The 23,712-nt window shown below is 30.3% G+C and overlaps 1 protein-coding gene across 1 annotated transcript in view; it reads right to left on the bottom strand.

The window, feature by feature from the left end:
• unc-13-4A (BAI1 associated protein 3) overlaps positions 1-23,712 on the bottom strand; it is a 218,672-nt gene that overhangs the window by 128,546 nt on the left and 66,414 nt on the right. Inside the window, exon 3 of the mRNA XM_085959557.1 lies at positions 15,320-15,512. Within this exon, the coding sequence (XP_085815683.1) occupies positions 15,320-15,512 (193 nt within the window). The remainder of the gene's footprint in view (positions 1-15,319; positions 15,513-23,712) is intronic.

The raw sequence follows: 23,712 nt of genomic DNA, 5'->3' as shown, positions 1-23,712 counted from the left end.
CTTGATAATTTTACTTTAATTTAATTTAATTTTTATAGATTTTATGCAATATACTCTTTGCATAAATGTTAAAATTTTGTTATCAATGTAACTGCTTCAAAGATATTTCCAGGGGTAAAAACTGCAGACGCCTCACTTCAGATACTTCCTCTCGTGATACGCTAGCGGCTAGACACTGGAGAATAACTGGGTAGTTTAATTTCTAATCCCAAGATTGTAAAATTGACTACTATTTGGCACCAATAGAAGAAAAATAAAAAACCTGTTTAAAATGATTCAAATCTGATAAATTTAATACTCGTTAAAATGTTGAATCAACAAGGCGAACCCATTTATTTTATCCACCGAGCACGCCCCCGCGACTGGCGGGTTTTAATGGGATCAAACTTGTGAAACAAAAGATATTGTCCTCTGCAAGGATGACGGAGCTTCATTTAAAATGCATGCTTGATCCCGCGGCACCACTTATGTGCTATGTTAATGGACTCACTATTTGGAATGATCGCCTCGCCGTACCACAGAACAATGTAACAGTCTTGAAAAATAAAATTTATATTTAACTTAGAGTTATAAGAAAACACGTAAAAAAAGTGTGTATTATTCTACTTTCTGTGTTACCCTCTATCAAAGGTCTACAACCATCATTGTTTTGTCGTGCTCTTTAGAGCTACAATACCATCCGTTTTCCTTTGATAATATGACCAAGGTACTATAGTTTAAAACTATAGTACCTCGGAATAATGTCAATACTACAAAACTATATTAAGTTTTCTAGTATTTATATAACACGGAACTTTTTAGTCTTTGCAAATAATTAAAATTATTTTCAAGCTATTCAATTTGAATCGAGCATACTCTTTTATAAATATCGTCATTTTCATAGATATATCATTTTCAAAATCGTATTTCCTATTCGATACAATACTTTTTAATTCCATAAATCTATCACAAGTGAATTGTAATGTCATTTAATGCTTTCTATATATTTGAAATTCTACTAAACTGTACGCATATTATTTAAAATTATTATGAGAGTATAATATCATCATTTATTTTTCTTCACGACCCAATTAAAATAAATGATTTATTCATTTGCATGTCTATTTAGAATTTGTATTTAAATTTATGTTTTCCCTCACCTTATCCCTTTTAAAACTTATTCTCTGTTTCTCTTTCCTACACATTTACACGTATTGTTTTCAATAAATCAAGATGAATGTACGAGTATAATGTATTAATTAAAAGCACTATCACATATACGAAAGTTTCAAATTACTACTCTGATAGCTAAAAATCTATGAATTATAAATACACAGAATATTACTTATATAATTATTATGTAGGTAATATTAACATTTCCTTGTGTATTATCAAGAAGATTGTTGAAAATGAATGATCATCTAAATTGTGGTGAAATTTACGTTTTGTCGCAAATTTGAATAATCTACCCGTATCCTCTTTGATTTCTCACCTGAGATCATCCTCCTTGATAAATTAAGCTTTCCATAGTTATTATTGAATTTCAGGTAGGTACGAATACAATTATAAATTTTATCTTACATTCTGTCTATTATAAAATCTTTCTGCAAAATAATACTCATGAACACTGAATACTCATTATAACTTATCTGCTTTCTCTTTATCTGAGATTCATATTTAAAAGTTTTTCTGAAGTTCTATATCGATTATTCTTTTTTTAAATTCCGATATCATACTTAGAATTTTTTTTATCTTTATACATAATTAAAAGTTGAAGACTTTCATTTTTTAGTGATGAACTTTTGAGGAAAGGGATAACTTCAACAGAAAGGCAAAACCAGGCGGAAAAGGCGATCAATATTAGTACAAGTAATAGATAATTTGTAATTTTGATATTAACTTAATATTACAAATACACAAATGGTAATAATATTTGAAATACATATTTACTTTACGAATCAAATGCATTGTATTTAACCATGAAGTAAGTAAATATATATTATATATTTGTCATACATATATACATATATCAGTGGATTGCGGTGACTTTTACTGGTAGAGATACTATTGTAAAAAATACTACCTACTATATTCTACTTAATAAGTTCATTTTCTTAATTAGCAATTGAATTTTGATAACCACTTGATGAAATAGTATAGAGCGTGGTTTTATAACATGTTAGCTATAATTTATTCTAAAAATATGTACGCATTGCAATATGAATAAAATAGAACTATTACAAGAATTAAAGTTACTCAACTGAAAATTATCATCAGATTATGAATATTACTTAGCAATATTGATAATGTATTGTGAAGCTTTGTGTACAAAACATTTGTGCACCCTACGCCACTGCTACATAATATCATAATATCCAATATTAAATTCGATACGTCTTTTGTTAACATAATACTTAATCTCAGAGCTAATTATTATATAATGTAGTAACTCTAGTCAATGTCGAATATTATATGATGTGAAACATTGATAATTTGTAAAATTGTCATGAATAATTATATTTTAATGTGTTTATTACATATATTTACCAATATCTGTCGGGTTTTTGGTACTTTATAAAATTTAAAATATAAACAAAAGTCGTTTACATTGCTTTCACTACTAATTTATAAACACAGAAATTTACCTTTGCAATATTTCCAAATACTTATAATTACTTAGATTGACTTCTAAGAGGAATTTTTCGTGATATATGTATGTGTTACTAATTGTCTTCTTCTTGGTCGTACCCTCATAGCTGATGATCATGACCACCTTTGAATTGTGTTATTCTTTGAGCGACCAAGACTTTCTATCCCTCTTGATTTTCCGCTTCTCTCAGGACAGAATGAATGGTGTCCCAGTCAGCTCCTTGACTTGGTCGCTCCAGTGCGCCGACGTTCTTCATCTGGATCATTTTCCCTGGAGGCCATCCAAAACCACCAGTCTCTCCAGGTTATCCGGTCCGCCCCGAAAAATATACCTAAATACATATTTTTGAGAGCCGTTCCTTTATCTGCAATCTCTGGATGATTGAATAGTTCATTCCGTGCTCTGTCCAAGAAAAACGAAGCATTCGGCGCTAACAATACTCGAAGGCATCAATTGTCTTTTGCTCCTTTACCTTCAGGGTCCATGACTCGATACCATATACACTAATGTTTGCACAAGCATCAATATTAAGCACTTATTTTAAAGGTTATCATATTTTTAACTGAAGCCAGCTGTAAGAATAATAAATTTCATATTTTATATGTTATATATTATATACAACACATAATAGCATTGTATTGTAAAATATAAGACCTTTTTGGTAAAAAAATATTCTGTCGGCGACAAATATATTGAATTTTGGCTTTGATTGGCACATTGAAAAACTCAATAACATTGCAGTAAATGAGCGAGAAAATCAAACGACGTGCAAAACGGCATCGAAGAGCATCTTCCTGTTTGAGGAAACACTCGCCAGGAAATTAAAACTCACAACTTCGTGGAGAAAGTAATCAGAAAAAGTCCATATCATCCAAAGATTCCGGACACTTTCTTCTAATAATTAATATTGTTTTTTTGTTGGAATGTTTATATGATTTTTTTTAAATATTTTCAGTTGTAAAGTTCACCTGTCTGATTTAACAAAACCGGTCTAAATTTTAAAATAAATTTGTGAAGCCTATACTTGTATATACACATCTATAACTGAGCCATCAGCAAAATGATCCAATCTTTTGAGTTTGAGTATACACATGCTTAAGATATCATAGAAAGACAAGATAAAAAAATGCCACGATATTATAGGAAAATATAAACTTATCACATACTATAAAGAAGAGGAAACTAGATTGTTTTACTTTTGACTGTGAGATTAAAATATTTTCAGTTCCATTATATAGGTGTCTATTTAATCTCATATTATGTCACACGTGTGCGTAAAAATAAATATATGTGTACTATGAAAAAATCTTATACGTTAAGGGGGGACATGGTCAGCGTAGGTCAAAATGGAGCTTTTATTGTATTTTGAAAGCATGTACATATAAAGCATGTAGCAAAATGCAATAAAAGCTCCATTTTGACCTACGCTCAGCATATCAGCCCTTAATAAAGATCGTAAAAAAAGCCTGAATTGAGGTGGCATACAGTTTATCGTTTAACAACAACAAGGGAAGTTTTTTTATAATTGACAAATTATATTTAGGGATTTACTCTATTGAGTATAAAGTAAACAATTTAACATGTCATGAGATGTCTTAAAAATGTGTATATAAGCGCCTTTTTGCCTCATATACATTTACGAACTGCAGCAGTCGAACACATTATTTCAAGGTACAAGCACCACAACAATAAAAATACAAGAGATCACGCCACTAAATTCATAATAACAATTACTCCATGTGCCCAAATATTATTAGCCTCTCCATGCTTCAACAGTGAAATCCTTTATGTTTGTAACAAATACGTGCAAAGCCACACATTTCTTGTATCACGGTTTGCGTAATTCTCACAGGTGTGTACCGGCCATTACTACAATGGTTATATTGTATTGGCAGAATTTATTTTGAATATAGCTTTGGTATGATTATACTAGGAAACACTTTTCAAAATCCACCAGCTTTGTATTTGTGACAATACGTTAACACGAAACTAAACTTAATGAAGCAAATAAACGGTCAATTTGATAGTTAATTAAAATTTATTCAGTAATATAATTCTTTCCGATAATTTAATATTCTAAGGGACATACTTCACATTAGTTACAGATTTTTTCCGTAGTCTAGTAAAAGGTGCCACTCACTGAACTGATTTGGTTATGTTGGTTTTGTGTATTGTTGTCTCGAAGTATAATAATAATTATAAATGGAAAAAACTCGTGAAACAATTCGAAGAGTAGAGTGGGATTGAATCACATTACGTTGGTTAACAATACCTAGTATTATTGAAATATCGGCCCCACTAACCACCACAACCACCCCGACTAAATCTAGTCTTAACCAGGCGTTTCACTGGACTCTACGTTTGATGTGAAGCACCAGTCTTTTTTTTATAACTGAAAATGTTTCAGGAGCACTTATCCAACACTGAGGTCGCCATCTACTCAAGTGTGTTTAAACTGAATTTATATGACATCAACTGGATAGTACCCATGGGAGTAAAAAGCACATAGAAAATAAAAAAATGTAGTAAATAATAAAAGCTAATGTAAAACTGCTGAAATCAAAGTAAAAATATGTCACAGTTTTTTTAAATGCAATAAAATTGGCTTTTGTGGTAACCAAGTTGGACTGTCCAATGGGTGTAACAGCTAGTTGTACCCTTGAGCAACTTTTCCCTTTGCATATATATTTTAAGATATTCCCAGATGATTTAATTTATATTCTGTATTTCTTCGCAACATAGAAATATTGAACGGGTAACAAGATCAAGCGCATAGAGCCTGCCAGCGAAGCAACCATTTCCAGTTAAGAATTGACTGGTGTAATGGTTCGAAATCAGAGCATTTATCACGACTCGCCATTTAATATTATAAAAAAGGCATATTATATGTGTGCCTCTGCCTTTGGTTGAGGCATCCATATCAAGTATTAATATGAAAACGCTATTAATAGGTAACGGTGTGTAGTTCATGTTCATTTAATTATTACAACTAGGTTGGCATGTCATTAAAGCATGCCGCTTCTAAAATAACTGACACTTTCTGTTGTTGTAGAGAAAGTACGCAAAATACGTCTAATATAGATATTGTGTTTCATAACGAAAACTGGAATAATTCTGTAAAACTGAGTCTAGTTAAGAATGAAATTGAATTGTAAGAAAACTGAGATATGTAAAAGATGTAAGATAGGTACTAGTATATTAAAAAATCGATTCTAGATATTATTTTCAAAAGGAACCATTGTAAGTCCTATAACCGGGTGAAGAGGGGTTATTAAACATTTAAAAGGAAATGATATTCCGCTCTTCATATCTTTTATGGAACATTTTAGAATCGATAAAAACGGTAGTCTTACAGGATATTATTAAAAAAATTAATAAGGCGGACTTACTGACTTGGAAATTTTATTATAGAATTGTTGATAAAATAGTTTGTGCGTGTATCTGTTATAGCGTTTAAAAACTTGACGGATCTGTAGCACAAAGTTCAGATTAATTAATGAATAGATTTTAGTTTTATTCCGTGTATAATTTAATTTAAAAAATGCTTACATAATTTATTCTTTTAAATATAGTGAACTTTACAAATTATACATATAAGACGTTTGTAGCGATCGATGACTTCGGGCCTTGTCAGCATTGTTTCGACAGTGTAAGAATTATTAGCAAGTCATTTAAACTATCGCACAATCATTTCATCTACAGTCAACATAATAATATATACTATACGCGTGACATTCTTCGATGGGACCGAAACGTTTGAAGTGCAATAATGCTGAGGCCAGAAGATTTCTCAATTGCAAACTTCATCAGCAATGACTCCGAATTTACCGAATATTCATGCATTGATATGACCATTAGCGGGTCTAAAAAAAAAAAAAGTTGTTGAGTTAGTCAGTCTAAATACTTATTAGTATCAATATTAATCTCAGTCCAATCAGTAAACTTCGTGTCAGTCACTTCACACTGAATTCTGTTCCACCGAGACTAGGACCTCGGAACAGTATCATAAGTATTGTAACATAACGCTCTTGTAACATACTCTTGTACCGACTGTTTACGCTGCAAATAAAACTCGCTCCTTCATCCATCGGAGCAACCACCAAATCTCGTCTTCTCATCTCTCTTCCTGACGACTGTCCATTAACACCTTCTGGTCATCGCCAATCACAAATCACAGCGGTCTTGTCCCTCAACAACGAGACTTTCCAAACGTTCCCATGACAATTAAAAAAAAACAAAGAAATAGTATTAAAACAGAATAAAGAGTCAATAGGTACAAAAATTATAAGACAGATACATGGGAAGTACACCAGATGGACTAAGTGGACCGTATTTTAAGAATTTATAAAACAACACCCACCTATCTCATCTCACGTAGGCGGAATATATCAACATCCGAAGCGATTTGGTTGAACAGAATTATTGGCCTTCTAATTGGCATCATTAATATCAGGTTATTTCTGCATCTTAGGAGAACAAAAAACTGATGCTCCCGATTTATAAGTTTTCGGGACACAGAGGTCAAAACTACCAATTATGGTATAGTTCTCATTTACACCACGTATAAGTCAGAAAACATACATGGCCAAATATGGATGCCTATATACCTAATCCATATTTTGGATATAGTGGCAAATAAAAAAGAAGAAGAATTATAACATAGATTTAGGTTGCTATTTTTATAAATTTATTTTCAAAAAATAATGAAACCATCTAAAGCATTTTTTCGATTATCATAATTCTTTTGTTTTCATTATGGTAAAATACGAAACCATGAACGGATAAAAATATATACCCACACAAAAAAATGAAACGCTTATTATTATAATCTCAACTTAGGTGGTCAGTACATTATTTCTTGCTAACTAAAAAGTCTAATACCGTAGTAAAAATAATTAATTATTGCTATAAATATACATGATTGCACGAATTGTTATAATAATTAATAATTAATGATGTTTTCTCCTTCAGAAATATTTAGTATACTATTAGTAATTATAATGATGAATTATTTATTTATAAGTACAAGGCAGAAACACCCATGGGAGTAGATTAACCATGTGCTGCTTATAGGCTGTATAAGATAAAAGAAAAAAGTGAATAAAATAATTTTTAACAATTTATTTCGTTGATTTTTTTTAACCTGCGGCGCCAACAGTTTTTACTTTTCATCTGATCTTAGTAGATATGAATGTTAGAAGTTTAGAATGTTCAAAACAGAAGTTTGTTATTAGACATATACATTTAAGGTACATATAATACTTATATAACAAAAATATCATCACATTAATATTTTTGGAAAATTATCTAGCGCTTCGTTTTTTAAAAATTATTTTAATTAATAATCAAACTTATTTAGACATCAATTATTTACTTTCGGCATTTTACATTACTATTTATTTATTTAATTTTTCTTTTTATTAATAATTATTTTTTTACTATTCATATATTTTCTTGCATTCTTAACACGTGTATTGTAGAATATTGGCTACTTACTGTTATGTTATAATACCAACATTTTCTGAATAAATACATATTGAAAAAGGAAAAATTAATTTTACGAATCTTTCTTTTACGCAATTGTTTTTAATATTAAATTTATTGAATGTTTATTTGTACAGGTATTGTAAATATTGACGTGGCCTAAAAATCAATCCACTGTTTAAATGAAAAAATATAATATATACAAATATTTTCATTTATCTAGAGCTAGACAAACATATATTTGAACCTTATTGAGAACACAAATCATTCCTATACATACATTATAGAACCAGATATTTCCAATAAATTCAACAAACAACCTATGAACACACAAAATATAAACACAATTTCAATTAGATAAGGTATATTTTTTTATTTGATTATAAAGTAAATCAATAAATCCTTTGAACCAGTAACATTTCTCCCTTAATAATAAAGAATTAAAAGGTGTATCAAATATAATTTGCCGCTTTTATTTCATATTATGACGTCTCGAGCTCCAAAAATACATAAAACAATTTCGTTTGAACAAAAACGAAATAAAAACAATATTCATAAGAATTTTTCAATTATTATTTAATCAAATATATTTCATATTCAGTATGTACCTAATAGTTTTTTAATCAATTTATTACAAACCCTGCCCTTGTTTTTTCATATAAGGTGGGAGTCTAAGAGGCATTGAATCATTTATATATTCGCATTTGTATTCAAATATTTAAAAAAAAATACGGATTCAGGTGAGGTTTTCGTTTAATTATATTCCTCTGTTGATTTTCTTAATGTTCTTAATTGCCAGAATTACATATTTTTGAAATATTCGTGTTAATTTGTTGTTTAGTATTTCGTGAGGTGTTTGGTTAGGTCAATTTCGTGATTATTTTGTCTACTGTCTTTTGGCTCTGAGACTCCATCGCTCTTTTTCTAGTATTGGGCAGTCGTTGATGACATATTACACTGTTTGAAACGTGTACATTGGACAGCAGTCATCGTCCGCAAATTTAAATCTTGTTAGATAATAACTTAATGCTCCGGCCTCTATTAATATTTGTATGAGTTTATGTGATTTTTTGTTTGTTTGTTTGTGTGTGTTTTTTATGTTCTTAGTTGTAGCAGTATGCTTTTCGGAGAAGGCTGAACATTTGGCGATTAAAGCTGGCATAGTTTTAAATTAAAATTGTATTCAGTATTATATTTTACTATTATATTTTTATATATATACATTTTAAGTACTTATTATATTTTTATAACACATCAGCGGTATATAAGTAGTTTTAATAAGTAGTAATATTTTTTGAGATAAAATAGCTTATGAAATATTTTGAATATAAAAAAGTTGAAAAATAAAATAAAAATGTTTTAAAACCACACTTTTCATATTATCAGAATAAGAAATTGGGTAACTATAAATAATTGTGTATTTTTAAAATGCTTAAAAATGAGTAGGTACTTAAATTATAAATTGCATTTTAATATCAGAATTACTGTCACGAAATGAGTTCAGATTATATTTTTAAATATTCAATGTTAACAATTTAATATTCTGCACAATGATTATTGCGAAGAAAATTATCATCACTTAATTGTATGTAATTTCAAAATAATAATACAAAGTCACGCCTGAGAGTGTTTTTCTCAAAAACGTCTCAAAAGTAATTGGACAAATCTGACGTTTCTATCAGAGAGTAGTCGTACCAACGAGAGTTTAGGAAAGCTAAATAAAATTATGTTTCCCATTTACTATAAAAAATCGCAGGGCCATCATTCGTTTAACGTTCTGCGTAATTTACTACTTACTATTTCTTACTTATTCACAAATGCTGACTGAATAAAGCATAAGTCGATTTATTTAAATAATTATTACTACGAGTAGTATTTAAACTCTTCTGAACGATAATACCTTGCAGGGCTTTAAAATGGACCGGAGCAGACCAGAGCGCAGTTCCGGTTCGCGATATCTTTGAAAATAATAATCCGTCACGTCAAAAAATATAAAAATTCACTGTAAATTCATAATAAAATAATTAAATTCATTTACTTTACTCATGTTTTCTTAAAGTTGATAAAAAATGTATTTATAATGTCATTATTACCTATTTTTTTTTTAATAATACTTTTATATCTACATAAGCACATACTTTCTTATCTACTTTCTTGTTATATTAGTTGTTATTTGTAGTTAAGTCATTTTGATAATTTGTATTTATTATGTATTATGGCGCATTGGCCAATCACTGTAATGCAATAATACTCTTATCCAAAAAAATAAATATCATGTCAGACCAAAATAAATAATAAGGTTTAGTATTATTTTGCTACATTTTTGTTAGAGCGATTTCAATATTTTTTCTGTTGGCTACAGATAATAGTAGAAATAAGATTTATTTTAACTTTAAGTGGATATTCATATTGAAAGTTTAATTAATATGACAGTGGATAGGTACATAACAAAAAATCATGCACACCCAAAGAGATTGAAAGACTCTCCCAATCTCTTTGTGCACACCAATATTTTGAGAAAATTATCGAGCGCTCCGGTTAGTAAAATGTTATATTTCGATCGCTGATACCTTGTGAATCTCTATTGGTCTCAGATTTGGCTTGCCTTTATGTCATAAATATAATACGATTGCAAAAACTAGTTCAACGTATGGGTCGTTACGAATTGAGTTATCAGATGATTGTCCATGATTTATTTCTCTCTAATTGAAGCAGAGATCTTTTGAAGACTTTCCCCAGGTGGCTATAACTATAAATAATATAGATATCATGGGAGAGTCATGATGTAAGATGCCGTAACACCTGAAGTCTTTGAAGTCACTTACCTTCTTGACTAAAGTTAATAAAACTAAAAAATATGACACCGTCTGACACGAAACGACGTAACCTGGGTTTAGATACACGTAGACGCTATTGATTCTCTGGTTTGTATAGTGGCAGTGATTGGTATTTGGTTGGCCACAAGATTAAAAAAATTCGTAGCATAGCTAATTGTATAATTGTATACCTTACCTTAATTTTTAAAATATGATGGTTCTATTCGTTAAATTTAATTTTACTGTAAGTATATCATTTTTATACGCAGTAGAGTAAATCTATATGACCTTTGCTATACCTTGGTGTATGGCACATATTATGACATATGCGCTTTAAGTTTTGCGTTTAAACAATTAATAGACATTATTTTTTTTGTTTCTTTTTATTTCAACACTGAAGAAAATATTTCAATATCCATGATACTTGTATCCTATATAACCCTGAAACAATTGGAAAATTATAAAACAACTTTTGATAGAAAGATTGTGTATCACTGATCTTAGTATACAAAACCAGCTTTAAGTATATTAAATCAATGGTCAGATAGTAAAACCTTATTTAGATATTTTTTTACAAAATTGAGAAATAACCATATTCTTATCGTTGAGATCTATAAGCTGGCAAAAGCCAATTTCTCATACGATCTTTAGTAAGTACTAGATTTACGATCGTTCGCATTTTTTTAATCTCCAAAATATTTTGAACGCATGCAGATGTTGTTGATATGTAGAATATTATCTTATTCTACCATCTTTAGATATTTAAGTTTGACTAAAATTTATAATATGACAATACATAATAACTTGATATATACGGTTTTGCTACCAGATATTGTAATAATTACGTAATTTGTTATTTTAAGATGGTTAAAGTTGATAATTATTGAAGTTTTATATTATCCACTTATCTCACATGTAGGTAATGTTATTCTTTTTCACCATATAATTACAATATACTAATTGAACATAATATGGCAAAACATGATACTCTGAAAAATATGGAAAATCTTTGTTCCTGGAAACATGGATTAACAAAACTTGTAAATACATATTTCTTATCAAAAAATCATTTAAATTATACAATAATTACGACCCACCTTATTTTTAAAATCACATTCTTTATCAAGTAAGATACAAACAATCTCTAAATTTAAAACAGTTCTCTTGCATAATTAACAAAAGTACACATTTCAGGTTTTTTTCAACTGTACACTGAAATATTGTGTATTGTTGTTTAGTATAAAATTGACTAGGTACCATATAGTAGACAATATATTATATTATCTACAATTCACAGGCACCATTGGGTCGGTACATACTTACTGTGAATTTATTGAATTTTATTTACGGTGTACCCTAAAGTCTCGTTGGGAGTAGTATAGGCGCGGTTCGTTGTTATTCGAGAATTTCCCCGAAAACCAAATAACGCGACATAGGCATTTAATATTTTTTGTAAAAAAAATAATATTATATAAAGTGGAAATTCGTGAGAAGATTGCGAGATTTTCGCCAAAAATTACGAGTTATTCGGTTTGCATCTCTTATTTCACCCAGCCCCTTAGCCCCCCGTGAGGGAAATATTTTTGAGGCAGTCTCCAAATTAGATTTTGGGTCTCTCGTGACGTAGTAATTTTGGGGGTTCGTTTTCATGAGAGGGTATACTTATGTATGCAAAGGGTTACTGAACGTGACGGGTTTATGCTGTAGTCGTTGTCAATCTTACTCAGAGGTCGTAGTCCGACATTATCTAATAAATGTATACTCGTCACATTTCCTAATTTTTGACATTGACCGTTCAGAAAATTGACCATGACTATAAAATCGCAATTATACGTTATCTGGTAAGGCTAATCTGTACATTTGAATTAAAAGTCTAGAAGTCACATTTGCAGAACTTTACATAAAAATACCATTTGCAAGTGTACCGATCTAGAACTCTTGATTACTGTTATTGGATTTCTGTGACCCAGATTTCAATTATAATATTATTTATTAAATATTTATCTTTCACGTACTTATTTATATAATACGATTTCGTAATGTTATGATATAGCGGATCCGTAATTTCATAACATTACGAATTATTATTATTTCATAATCATTTCAACATATTATTCCATAGTGCGCCGGTCAATAAATAGCGGGTCAATCGATTTGACATATTATTCGATTACGAGTTTCCGTTAAAGACACATCGCATCGAATTACCGTTGTATTTATTATATCGCATCGATTGTACCCTTGTAGTTATTTGCAAAAGTAAGTAAAGTCTTGCCTTCTCATCACGAACAACCACTACCGTCTTTCATCTGTAATACCTATCTTCCGCCGAACCAGAATAATACAACAGTGTTGAATACCTGTGGATGCACTTTACGGTAAATCGCACTTTGTAAAAAAAGCTTGTTGTCAGAATGGGAATGGCTGGAGCAACTTTTAACTCAATACAGAATATCCTGCGACTCAAAGTTATATTACAACTATGTACTAACCAAATACCACTTTATCAAAGCTTATATTATATCACATATAAGTTTCTAGAACAGTGATGCTTATGGTGGATAATAATATGAGTATACTCTAGTATGACTTTTAAAGTAACGATCTGGAAAAAGCGGACTATATCTCTCTTATATAATATATCTCTCGTAGATAAATATGCTAAGTTGGACCTGGCTCACCCACGAGTTACGGGTACCTCAATGGTTTACTTTTTCTTCTAGTCAATCAGCTCTCTCTTTTCTAGAAGATACGTAGATACGTAGATAAGTAGAATATGGAATATGGAATGGTGAGATCATTAAAGGATATGCGATAATATTGTTAAGGGACAGAAATTCTTGGTAGTGCCGTATGGTATCCAAATTCTCCACAATAGCATGGTCATTAGTCATAGGAAAAGTAAAAATAAAGAGACGATTTAACAGATAAAACATATTATCATACACTTTTTTATTGATAACTAGCGACTATCTGCATTTTGTGTCTAGGCGAACGCGTTTTTTACCCGCGTAACGCGCCCAATCTATACAGTTGTTAGTGCGTTATTTTTGAGAAGTTTCTTTTAAGATATCACAAATCAAGATACGTTTAGATAAGTTACATAAGATAAGTTTAAAAAACTAATACCATTAATGTAGTGTATAAGTTGTTTAAATTTTATCAATATCAGTCCAGTAGTTTTTGAATTATAATCGAACTAATGGACAGACAGACAAAATACTTTAATTTTATTTTTCATTTGGTATAATATAAAGTATTCGATAAATTATAAAGTTTTTAACTGGTGTCTGATTTATTTAATTTAAATTGCATGGAAAATTAGAGCATTTTTTTGCATATATCATAAGTATAATAGTATTTTCATTACGCATTCTAACGCATAAATATTTATCCCATTTTTTTGAATGTATATTTATTTAGTTTTTCACAATAATAAAGCTTATATACTTATTCATATTGTATGAAACTTTACAGACAGAAAATTTAAGTAATAATAAAATAAAAAGAATACTGAAGGACGGTTCATATCACGAACACATTGGAAACTTTAAGTCAAGTTTCATTGACTTTTCTCTATTGTTAAGTAAACATCACTCCAATCTTCTAAATTTAAAGTCTTGATGAAAACGAAGGATGCCTCAGTAAATCTACCGTGTGATTGGTATACATATTTCATGCATATTAAAAAGCTATACGTCTTAAATATTTAACTGAATTTACTAATAATTAACTGAAATCGCTATAAATTTAAAGAAAGTGATTAAGAGCGTACATAAGAGAAACAGCAAAAAATTTTCAGCAGTATGTGGGACGTAATTTCAGCCGCGTTGCCAGTCGGAGAGCGATATTAGACCTCTGAGCACGTCAATTTGTTTTGTGATGGCGTCGGAGGAATATATTCTTAAATCGTGATGACTAAAAAACGTTCCGCATGTACTTGAAAAAGAAAACATGTCAATAAATATACTATTATTATAACGAATATAATAATAAACATAACATTAAAAGGACGCATGTGAATTTTTATGACAAATTATATTTCGTACGGCTTGCGTAGTTTGCACAATCCGCGCATCGCCTAGTCACATTTTTTTTAGATCATGCCTCAGCTGAAGTATAGCCTTAAGAAGTCGTCAACAAGGTAATGATGCAAAAATTTTGTAAATTTTTATTTAAAAAGTATTTTACGAAGTATTTGCTATTTTATATGATACTATCGCACAAGGTCGTTTAACTGATCGATATACATTTATCTTACCTAATAATTACGCATGTCAATATTTAAATATCTGTTTCTAGGCATGTAATATGTAAAAATTAAAATAATTCTGATAGCCAAGTCAAACAAATGAGAATTAAAGAGATAATTTGTTATATAAATGCTAACCTCTACATAAAGTGCCTCTTTATCATGAGGAGACATGTCCTGGCACTTTCGAGGAACTCCCAATGCAGCTTCACATGGCGGAGGCTGTTCAGATCTTGCTTCTCCAGCCCTCAGAGCGGCCAGTCGTCTGTTCTCTTGCTTCCAAGAAAGTGCTGTGAAACTTTCGAAGTAAGAGCCGTCGGTTTCTTGCACCCTGTCAATGAAAAAAATATGTTAATACATTTTTCTGGACTGCACTACCATTTATGTAGATACCTTCTATTACAACGGAAAGAACTTTTGGTAATTAGGAATATTAAATATACATTGATAATAATTAATGGGCTTATCCAATGACATTAATATGGACGAATCATCTGGAAAAAAAAATGACACTCACTTTATTGTCGGGTCTGCCGAATGGCATAATCTGTTCTAACGCCATTACAATAAAGGTGATATTGCTACAAATTCCTGATGCTTTTTGTTGGGTCTGCCGAATGGTTCGGTTCGAACGGGTTCGCTCAAATGAACACTAACATTAAAAACACTGCTCTAACGCCATTACAATAAAGGTAATATTGCTATAAATTCCCGATGCGTGATATCGCATAATGGAAATTGCGTGACATCTACCTATACATGCGAATGCGCGAATTTACTTGCTAGCTACTGTATTGAGTGCGTCGTCCATTAATAATGTCATTGGGCTTATCCATCTCAATTATTATAATTTAGCAAGTCAATGCACTCCCCAAACACATAAAAAATTTCAGTGAAATGCTATGTATTTTGTTTTCTAAATTTTAATTTTTCTGTAAGTATAAAATTGTACTTATGTTTTTTTATTATAGATATTTTTTTCTCTCTTATGAGGGTAATATTTGATATATTATAAATTCCATGTTGTGAACGTCGTGAATTTAGATTTGTTTTGTCAACAGTATTTTGTTCTCTTAAATAAATAAATAATTAATAACAATTGGACGCTGATTTTGAACATGGTTATTGCCAATTATAAAAATATTTTCGGTAAATAATGCTGCCATCATGATTCAACACGCCAACTTACAACATACTTTACCAGTGGTTATCAGTTTTTATACACCATAATCGTTTCAGAAATACCATCAAGCAACGTAATACTACAATACGTAAGTCTACGGGCTCCCAATCGTTTTCGGGACGTGGCCCACTAAATTAATATATCATAACTTGGTTTTCTGAAACCCCCTGTCATACTTAATATAATAAAGAAAATCCATTCAACGTCATCATGACACACAATTTTACATGTGGGTATTTAGATTTACACTTAGTGAGGCGTGTCTTGACCGTATATTAAATCGTTTCGTTTTGGCCCACTGCCTTTTTCCGTAGATTTATTACCTGCTATAATATTATGAAGTATTTTTGTGTTTGGATACTGTTGGCGATGCAATTTAAGTTGGCGATATTAGCCTCTTTAAGATAGGCGCTTATCTTGGAGACTTCTCATCTAAGAACGCGATGCAGAACCACACTTAGGAACGTACTTAAGTCTCTAAGATACGCGCATATCTTTATCCGTATACATACATACGTCAAATAGCATAAATAAAACTATTTTAAATACTGTCACGACACATCGAACTAAGTCGAAAATTATCAATTCTGGATGGTGTTTATTGTCAAGTTAATCTAGATGATTCTGCATCGTGCTCGTATCGTATTGTTACATAATCAAATTTTAAACGACACTTTCTATTTAATTTGTGAAGTAAATAATCTGTAATCATAAAAATACATAATATTTAATTTATAGATACGTTTGACAATATTAACAATGTCTAAACTATTTAAAATAGTATTCAATGTAAATAACTTTACTATCATCAATGTAATGAACTTTCAAAAAGTGCCACGCACAATATGTATTACCCTAAATTTAATGTCTATAAACAAACATTTCAATAAAAAAAAACTGTATATGAGTTGCCTACAGTCATAACTCACATATTCCGAAAATCAAGTTTTGAGATAATCACAAAAAACCACCAGAGCACTGTTTTTTGTAATTAGAAAAAAATATTGAACTCCCTTTAATATGAATGAGTGAGTGAGTAGGTACATAGAATTTTTTTTAAATATATATTATACTCCTAAGGCCGCAGATACACAGCACTATGAGAAATAGAGCTCCCTGATTAGTAAGAAAGGCTTTTCTGACAGAAGTCCATTATTCATTGATAAATGTACGTTATGACACCAGTCAACTTTGTCAACGATTTTCACATGGTTTAAAATGACTTTTAATAGGCAACTATTTTTCTTTATCATTTGATATCATTTATCATCTGAATCACTTGGTATATTTAACTAAAAAATGACAAAATGTTTGTTATGCCTCTAGGCGACTCAAATAGGTACAATGCATATCTTCATTTATTCACCTGCGTCTCCTGTGTTATATTTGGGTGGTTCACGATAATTATGGATCAAGTCCAATTTTCATTTTTTTTTCGATTTTTTTATTTCACTGGCTAGATAAAACAGATTTCTATATTTTGTGTTAATATGACAATCGTAGCTCTACAATTTTTTACATAAATGACAATACTAGTATTGATAAGACATCAAATTGAATACGAATCATGTCCATTTTGACAGTTCCTTCAGCAGTATAAAGAGGTATTTGCTATTAATTTGCTAATATTAATAAAACCTGAATATACTTTATGTTTTGACTATATTCTATATATCTATATTTATTTTAATTGATCCATGTACTATCAAAATATGGTAAGTATATAAAGTGAAAACATTCCTGAATTTTACAAAAGGGAGTTTTAACTTTAGGTCCAAATATCTCATGATCCATTTTGATAGACTTGATCCATAATTATTTTGAACCACCCATTTATAAAATTTACCTTTTTCATTATATCGTAACCGAAAGTGTATATAAATAAACGACTTTATTCTGATCGTAACAGTAAAAGCACTTATAGTATGTAGGCATGTTTCTAAAAATTCAAGGATCACAGGTCATGACTTTATACTAAAATCATTTTCAATTACAAAATGTTTCATTTACGCGACAAAGTTAAGCTCTGGTGAGTGATTTGGGCAGGTAGGTACAAGCCAGAGCAAAGTTTTGATGACGGATCTACCCGTCACGGCAAGAGCAACGACAAGAGGCACGGCGACCGCTGTCAGACATTGCTTTTCGCTTTGCAAAAGGAGCTAAGCCTCTTATGAAAGGGAAAAAGGTATTTCAAGGTTAATTATATTTGCTGGTGGATGCCTGAGGACACCGCTGTGACTTTGGAATTTCAGTTGCCCAAAGTAAATTTGCACTCAGCTTAATAAATATGATTAGGCAGAGTAAACATTTGAGACGTCATAAATAAATTGAGCACATCATCATTTTATTAGTCACCGCGTATTAAGAAGATTAAAACGAGTCACGGTATATTTCATTAAAATTATTAACGGGCTGAGAGGACTAGTGAATAAAGTACAATGTCGACACTTTATAATAAATGTATTTTAAATTTTTAAACTAAAAATTTTAAACAATATATAATTTTAGAAAAACACTAACTGAGAAAGTATATCACAACCAATAGAAAAAACTTTTTTTTTGAAAAAAGTAAGCCAACCGGTCGGGAATCGAATCCGGCATCTCCAACGGGTAAACGCCCCAAACTCGTCGCATTCAACCATTATGCTACGGAAGACATACTAATGACGACAATATTTAAGCTATTGGCTATTAAATACCTACCACTCAGCGCTCTTCGAAATCATGTTACTTCGGCAATCGATTTTTGTTTATTAAATCAAAGTAGGTAGCTATTTTACTTTTAAAAATGATTACTAACTTGTTTTTCTAAAATTATATAATGTTCAATAATCAGAATGATGTATTCTTAAATCTTGTGAATTATTCGTTTGAATAAAAGAAATAGTTAATTAAAAATGTATTTTTAATATTTTATAATTGAAGTCGTCTTTTAAGGACATATTATCTTATGTTACAGTAAAAAGGTGCAAGTTCATGTAGGTATAGAAATAAAAGAAAATGTAAATCATATAAGGTGAAATTATGTAGAAAAATTTAGAAATATTTAAAAACTATCAGTGAAACATGAATCTATAGATTATAAAGATACCAAATGTGAAAGCCACGTAAGTGTATAATACGAGTATATTAGTAATTGGGGCGCCACGTGTAAATTAAATACTGTAATGTAAATAGTTACCGATTATTTATTAAACGATAAATTAGATTGATCCAATTAAAATAAATGAAGAAAGTAGAGAAATGGTATTTTCTAACAATCTTCTTCTTCGACCATATCCGATCCTAATAGGATCATATGGGCCTCCACAGAGTAGAGGTTTGTATTAACAGATTTTGTTTTTACGAGAAATGGATGTCAGCCACTTGCTCAACCTATTAGGTCCATACCCTGACCCACACACATATTGAAAAACAATATGTGTACTTGCCAGACCCAGGATTCGAACCTGGGACCCGCGGCATGATAGTCCAACGCTTATGCCGCGCGGCCACCGTGGGCGTTTTTTTCTAACAATACTCGTGATAAATGTTTGTTGAGGTAGAGAAATTATAAAAAAAAAATTATATACATAAGGATACTCATCTTTACGTCCTTTAGTATTCACCGATTCTTTAAAAAATCCAATTGTCAAACTGAATTTAAAGTTGGATGCTATCCGAGCAGCAACCACCAAGATAAACGGTATATCAAAAAGATCTGTCTACCTGTGAAGTCAAGGTTAAAGTGACAGGGTCATAAGAATCTAAATCCCTTCTCTTCTGCCGCAGCGTTGCAGTTGGTGTAAAAAAGAAAATCAATTTTGTGTCTTTTTATAATTGCTCACCCCTATACCTATTTTTAGTAGTTATTTGTAACGTGATACCTATTGATATTGTATGGCTTTTTTAGTGTTTTTAGATCTAAGTTTGTTCGATTATTGCGATTTCATTTGAAATTGTGGTAGTATTTTCTTTTCTTACTAGAATGAATTACGTATTAACTTATTAGGTACGTACCAACGTATTACCTATTCGACGGTGTTAGTTTAAAAATCGGTAACCTCCATCTTCCACCATTTTGAGATAAATGCAAAAATCCGTCATGCACATTTAGAAATAAATATGGAACATTTTCTTTTTGGAAACATATTAGTAAACAATTAAAAAAAAAACAATTAGTGAAATAAAATGTCTTTAACGTATTTAAAAATAAAAAAATATCAGGTTTAACATTAGTCATAAAATATTAAAAAATGGCGACTCAACGACTTTGAAAATTAATCTCTGGTTAAATTATATTTTACTAACAGAGTGAGCTGAATTTTAATATGATTCAAAAGGACTTACAGAATCAGAATCAAAACCAAAAAAGGAAAAAATGGAGGTTATCCACTTTGAAACTAAACGCCTAATTTAGCAGTACATAATGTTACCATCGTAGCCGCTCGTGCATAGATTACGAGTGAACCCTTTCTATACTATACTATACTATAGTTTAATCTAAGGCGATGGTTGTCTCGTAGGACTGTTTAAAAACGTAATATTGAAAATGAAACGTCGATTTTTGCTTTTCATAAAAAATGTGGCACCCTTTCTCATAACTCTGCAAAATACATTTGTAATGTACCTATGGCAATATTATTCTAACTGTATGGAGCTTCTGTTTTTCTTTCAAATACACCATAGGTACTTCACGTTAAAATCGGATTAAATTGGATTACAGTAATGTTTTCAGGAAATATTTTATATCATTTGGCAATATATATAATAAGTAGTACATACAAGTTTTGTTTTATTTAATCTCTTAATTAATAAACAATATTTACTATATAATATGACCAAAATGGAGTTTTGTATTTTTTTCTAATATTTTACTCCGATTTGCATCGCTGTAGCGCGCCATCTATTCAATGTATTAAAATATTTAAAATAAAAAAATATATAAAATTATGTTTTATATAGAATCGATAATAACTATTTTTATCGTTGTAGGTACTGGTGAAGAGATATTGTAAAAAAACATAGCGTGCGTTAAGGTTGAAAACTTTTTTTATTAGGACGATAAACTTATAAAAAATATCCAAAAATCAGAACAACCGTACCTTCTGCATGGTACACCCTCTTTTTCGGGCCCCCGCCACTGGACTATATAAATATCATTGGTAGTTTACATAATATAATACATTATAGGTACTAAGGTGTATTTTTTTCAAACAGTATTCAATACAGGAATGTTGGAAACTTTATTTACGCCCGTCAATTAAAATAAATAAATTCGATATTTCTACTGGTATATTTTGTTACGCTTGTATTACGTTTAAACCACAACGTGTATAATAATGTAATATACACACATGTATGTGTTGTCTGGTATCAAAATTGGTCAAATCCTATCCTAAAGTAAGCCATAATATGAAACCTTGGTGTGCTATCTAAAAAAATAATGTATCAATGTTGAAAAAATCTAATAAATGCTATTCCATAAAAACATATTTTCCATGGATTTTGGATTTGACCAATTTTGAAAATTTAAACAGATAACACATATCGCACCCGGGGAATATTAGTGGCACAAGTCCAAATTGTCATTTTTGAGTTAAGTATGCAGAAATGTTCCTAGATATCATTTCTATCCGCACAAAGAGCGGCATAATTCTTAAAAATATAATGGTAACCTTAAAAGCAATTTTATCATTATTATATTATAAAATTTTACTTAAATTCAAGCAGAAATAGTGGCACAATGATCATTGTGCCATTGTTATTGCGGATAAAATTCAAAACCAGATGACGCAAGTGTGCCAACTGCACGCTTATATAAAGTTGTGCCTCTATTCTTGCGAATGTCTTTTAAAATCTATGGTCTTTATTCGACGCACATCTCATTCCAAGTCACTATCATCAGTTTTACAAAAATTTGAAGGCTTCCACTACTACCGATGCTGATAGGGTTGATAATATTCTTGATGATAATTGATTTCCTCGTTATTTTGTTTATGCATTATTGACTTTATTCTATATTTTTTGCAATGTTGTGGTTTATTAGTATAAACTATTGTTTCTTATAATTAAAATGTTTCTCCAGCTATTTTGAAATTATACTGATGACTTACCTACTTGTTTCAATTATAATTTTCATTGACAATTTTTAATTTATAAGCGTGTCGTAAGCAACTTTGTAATAAGAAAAAAGGTTTATTTTTATTTTGTTTATAGTTATTTGGTTTAAATAAAAATGTTTACAAATTGGCTTTTATTTATATTATATTTTAACAATATCATATATTGTTCAGAGGCACAAGTTACAATTTTAAAAATATTTTGGCAATAACAATGGCACAAACTCGAATTTTGTCTTATATACCCTTAAAATATACAAAAATAAAAATTCAGATTTGCAACCTAATTTAATACCTAGTTCCCACATTTTGATGCAAAAATATTTTGAAATTTATAATAAACTGATTTAACACACAAACATAAAATATTCAAACTGCTCTCCTGAAAACACAGGTTTTTCGACTTGTGCCACTATTATTCACCGGGTGCGATATATGTAATATACACATACATATATTGATGTGATATACAAATATATATGTACCTATCATACATCTAGATATGTAATTTATATATATTATTTTTAACACTACAACAAGCCATGCGCAAAACATTGACAGCGCCACGATGAAAAATTGGTTTAGCCGCTTATTAAATCACACATGATTATAATCCCGGTCTGGAAAATCAACTTTTTTTTCAATTTATTTGTTTTCCCAGTATTGACGATTATACACCTCTTGAATGTAGTATTATTATTGATTATTATTTAATGATCTATTATTAGGGGTTTGACGATGTATTATCAGTGATAGGGGTTTTTTACAAACACATCATAATTTGTTTGCTATATTTTTTATTGAGATTCTTGACTTAATAGGCACTTAGGTGATAAAGTTTTTACCTACTTTATTATAATAATTTATTATATACGTTAGAATTAATTGTATTCGTGGCCAGTGAGTGCACATATGCTGAAAGATGCAAAACAATATTACATTGCATTCGAATTGTAGTGCTCAGTACATAACTACAATTGTACGCGAGTTGTTATTGATGTTTGAGAAAATTGTCGAAGTTGTTGCAAGCTTTTCCGAAGAAAATAAATAACATTATGTAAACGTCACGAAAGGCAAAGTTCTCGGCAAACACGTTAAGATTTTATCTTCAGTACACTTGTGTCAGAGACTAAACGAGCAGACGCGTTAACGCAATATCAAAAGTTGAGCGTTTTCATATTGACTGGCGCAGAAGTTTGAGAAGCTCCCCGCGCGGTCGAGTGCTTTGCCGAACACTCCGAGACATC

Source organism: Rhyacophila brunnea, unplaced genomic scaffold, assembly GCF_057557595.1.
Source record: "Rhyacophila brunnea isolate RB1 unplaced genomic scaffold, BYU_Rbru_1.0 scaffold_9, whole genome shotgun sequence".
Taxonomy (NCBI): domain Eukaryota; kingdom Metazoa; phylum Arthropoda; class Insecta; order Trichoptera; family Rhyacophilidae; genus Rhyacophila; species Rhyacophila brunnea.
Note: the sequence above shows the minus strand (reverse complement) of the source record. Positions and strands in the feature narration are given on the sequence as shown.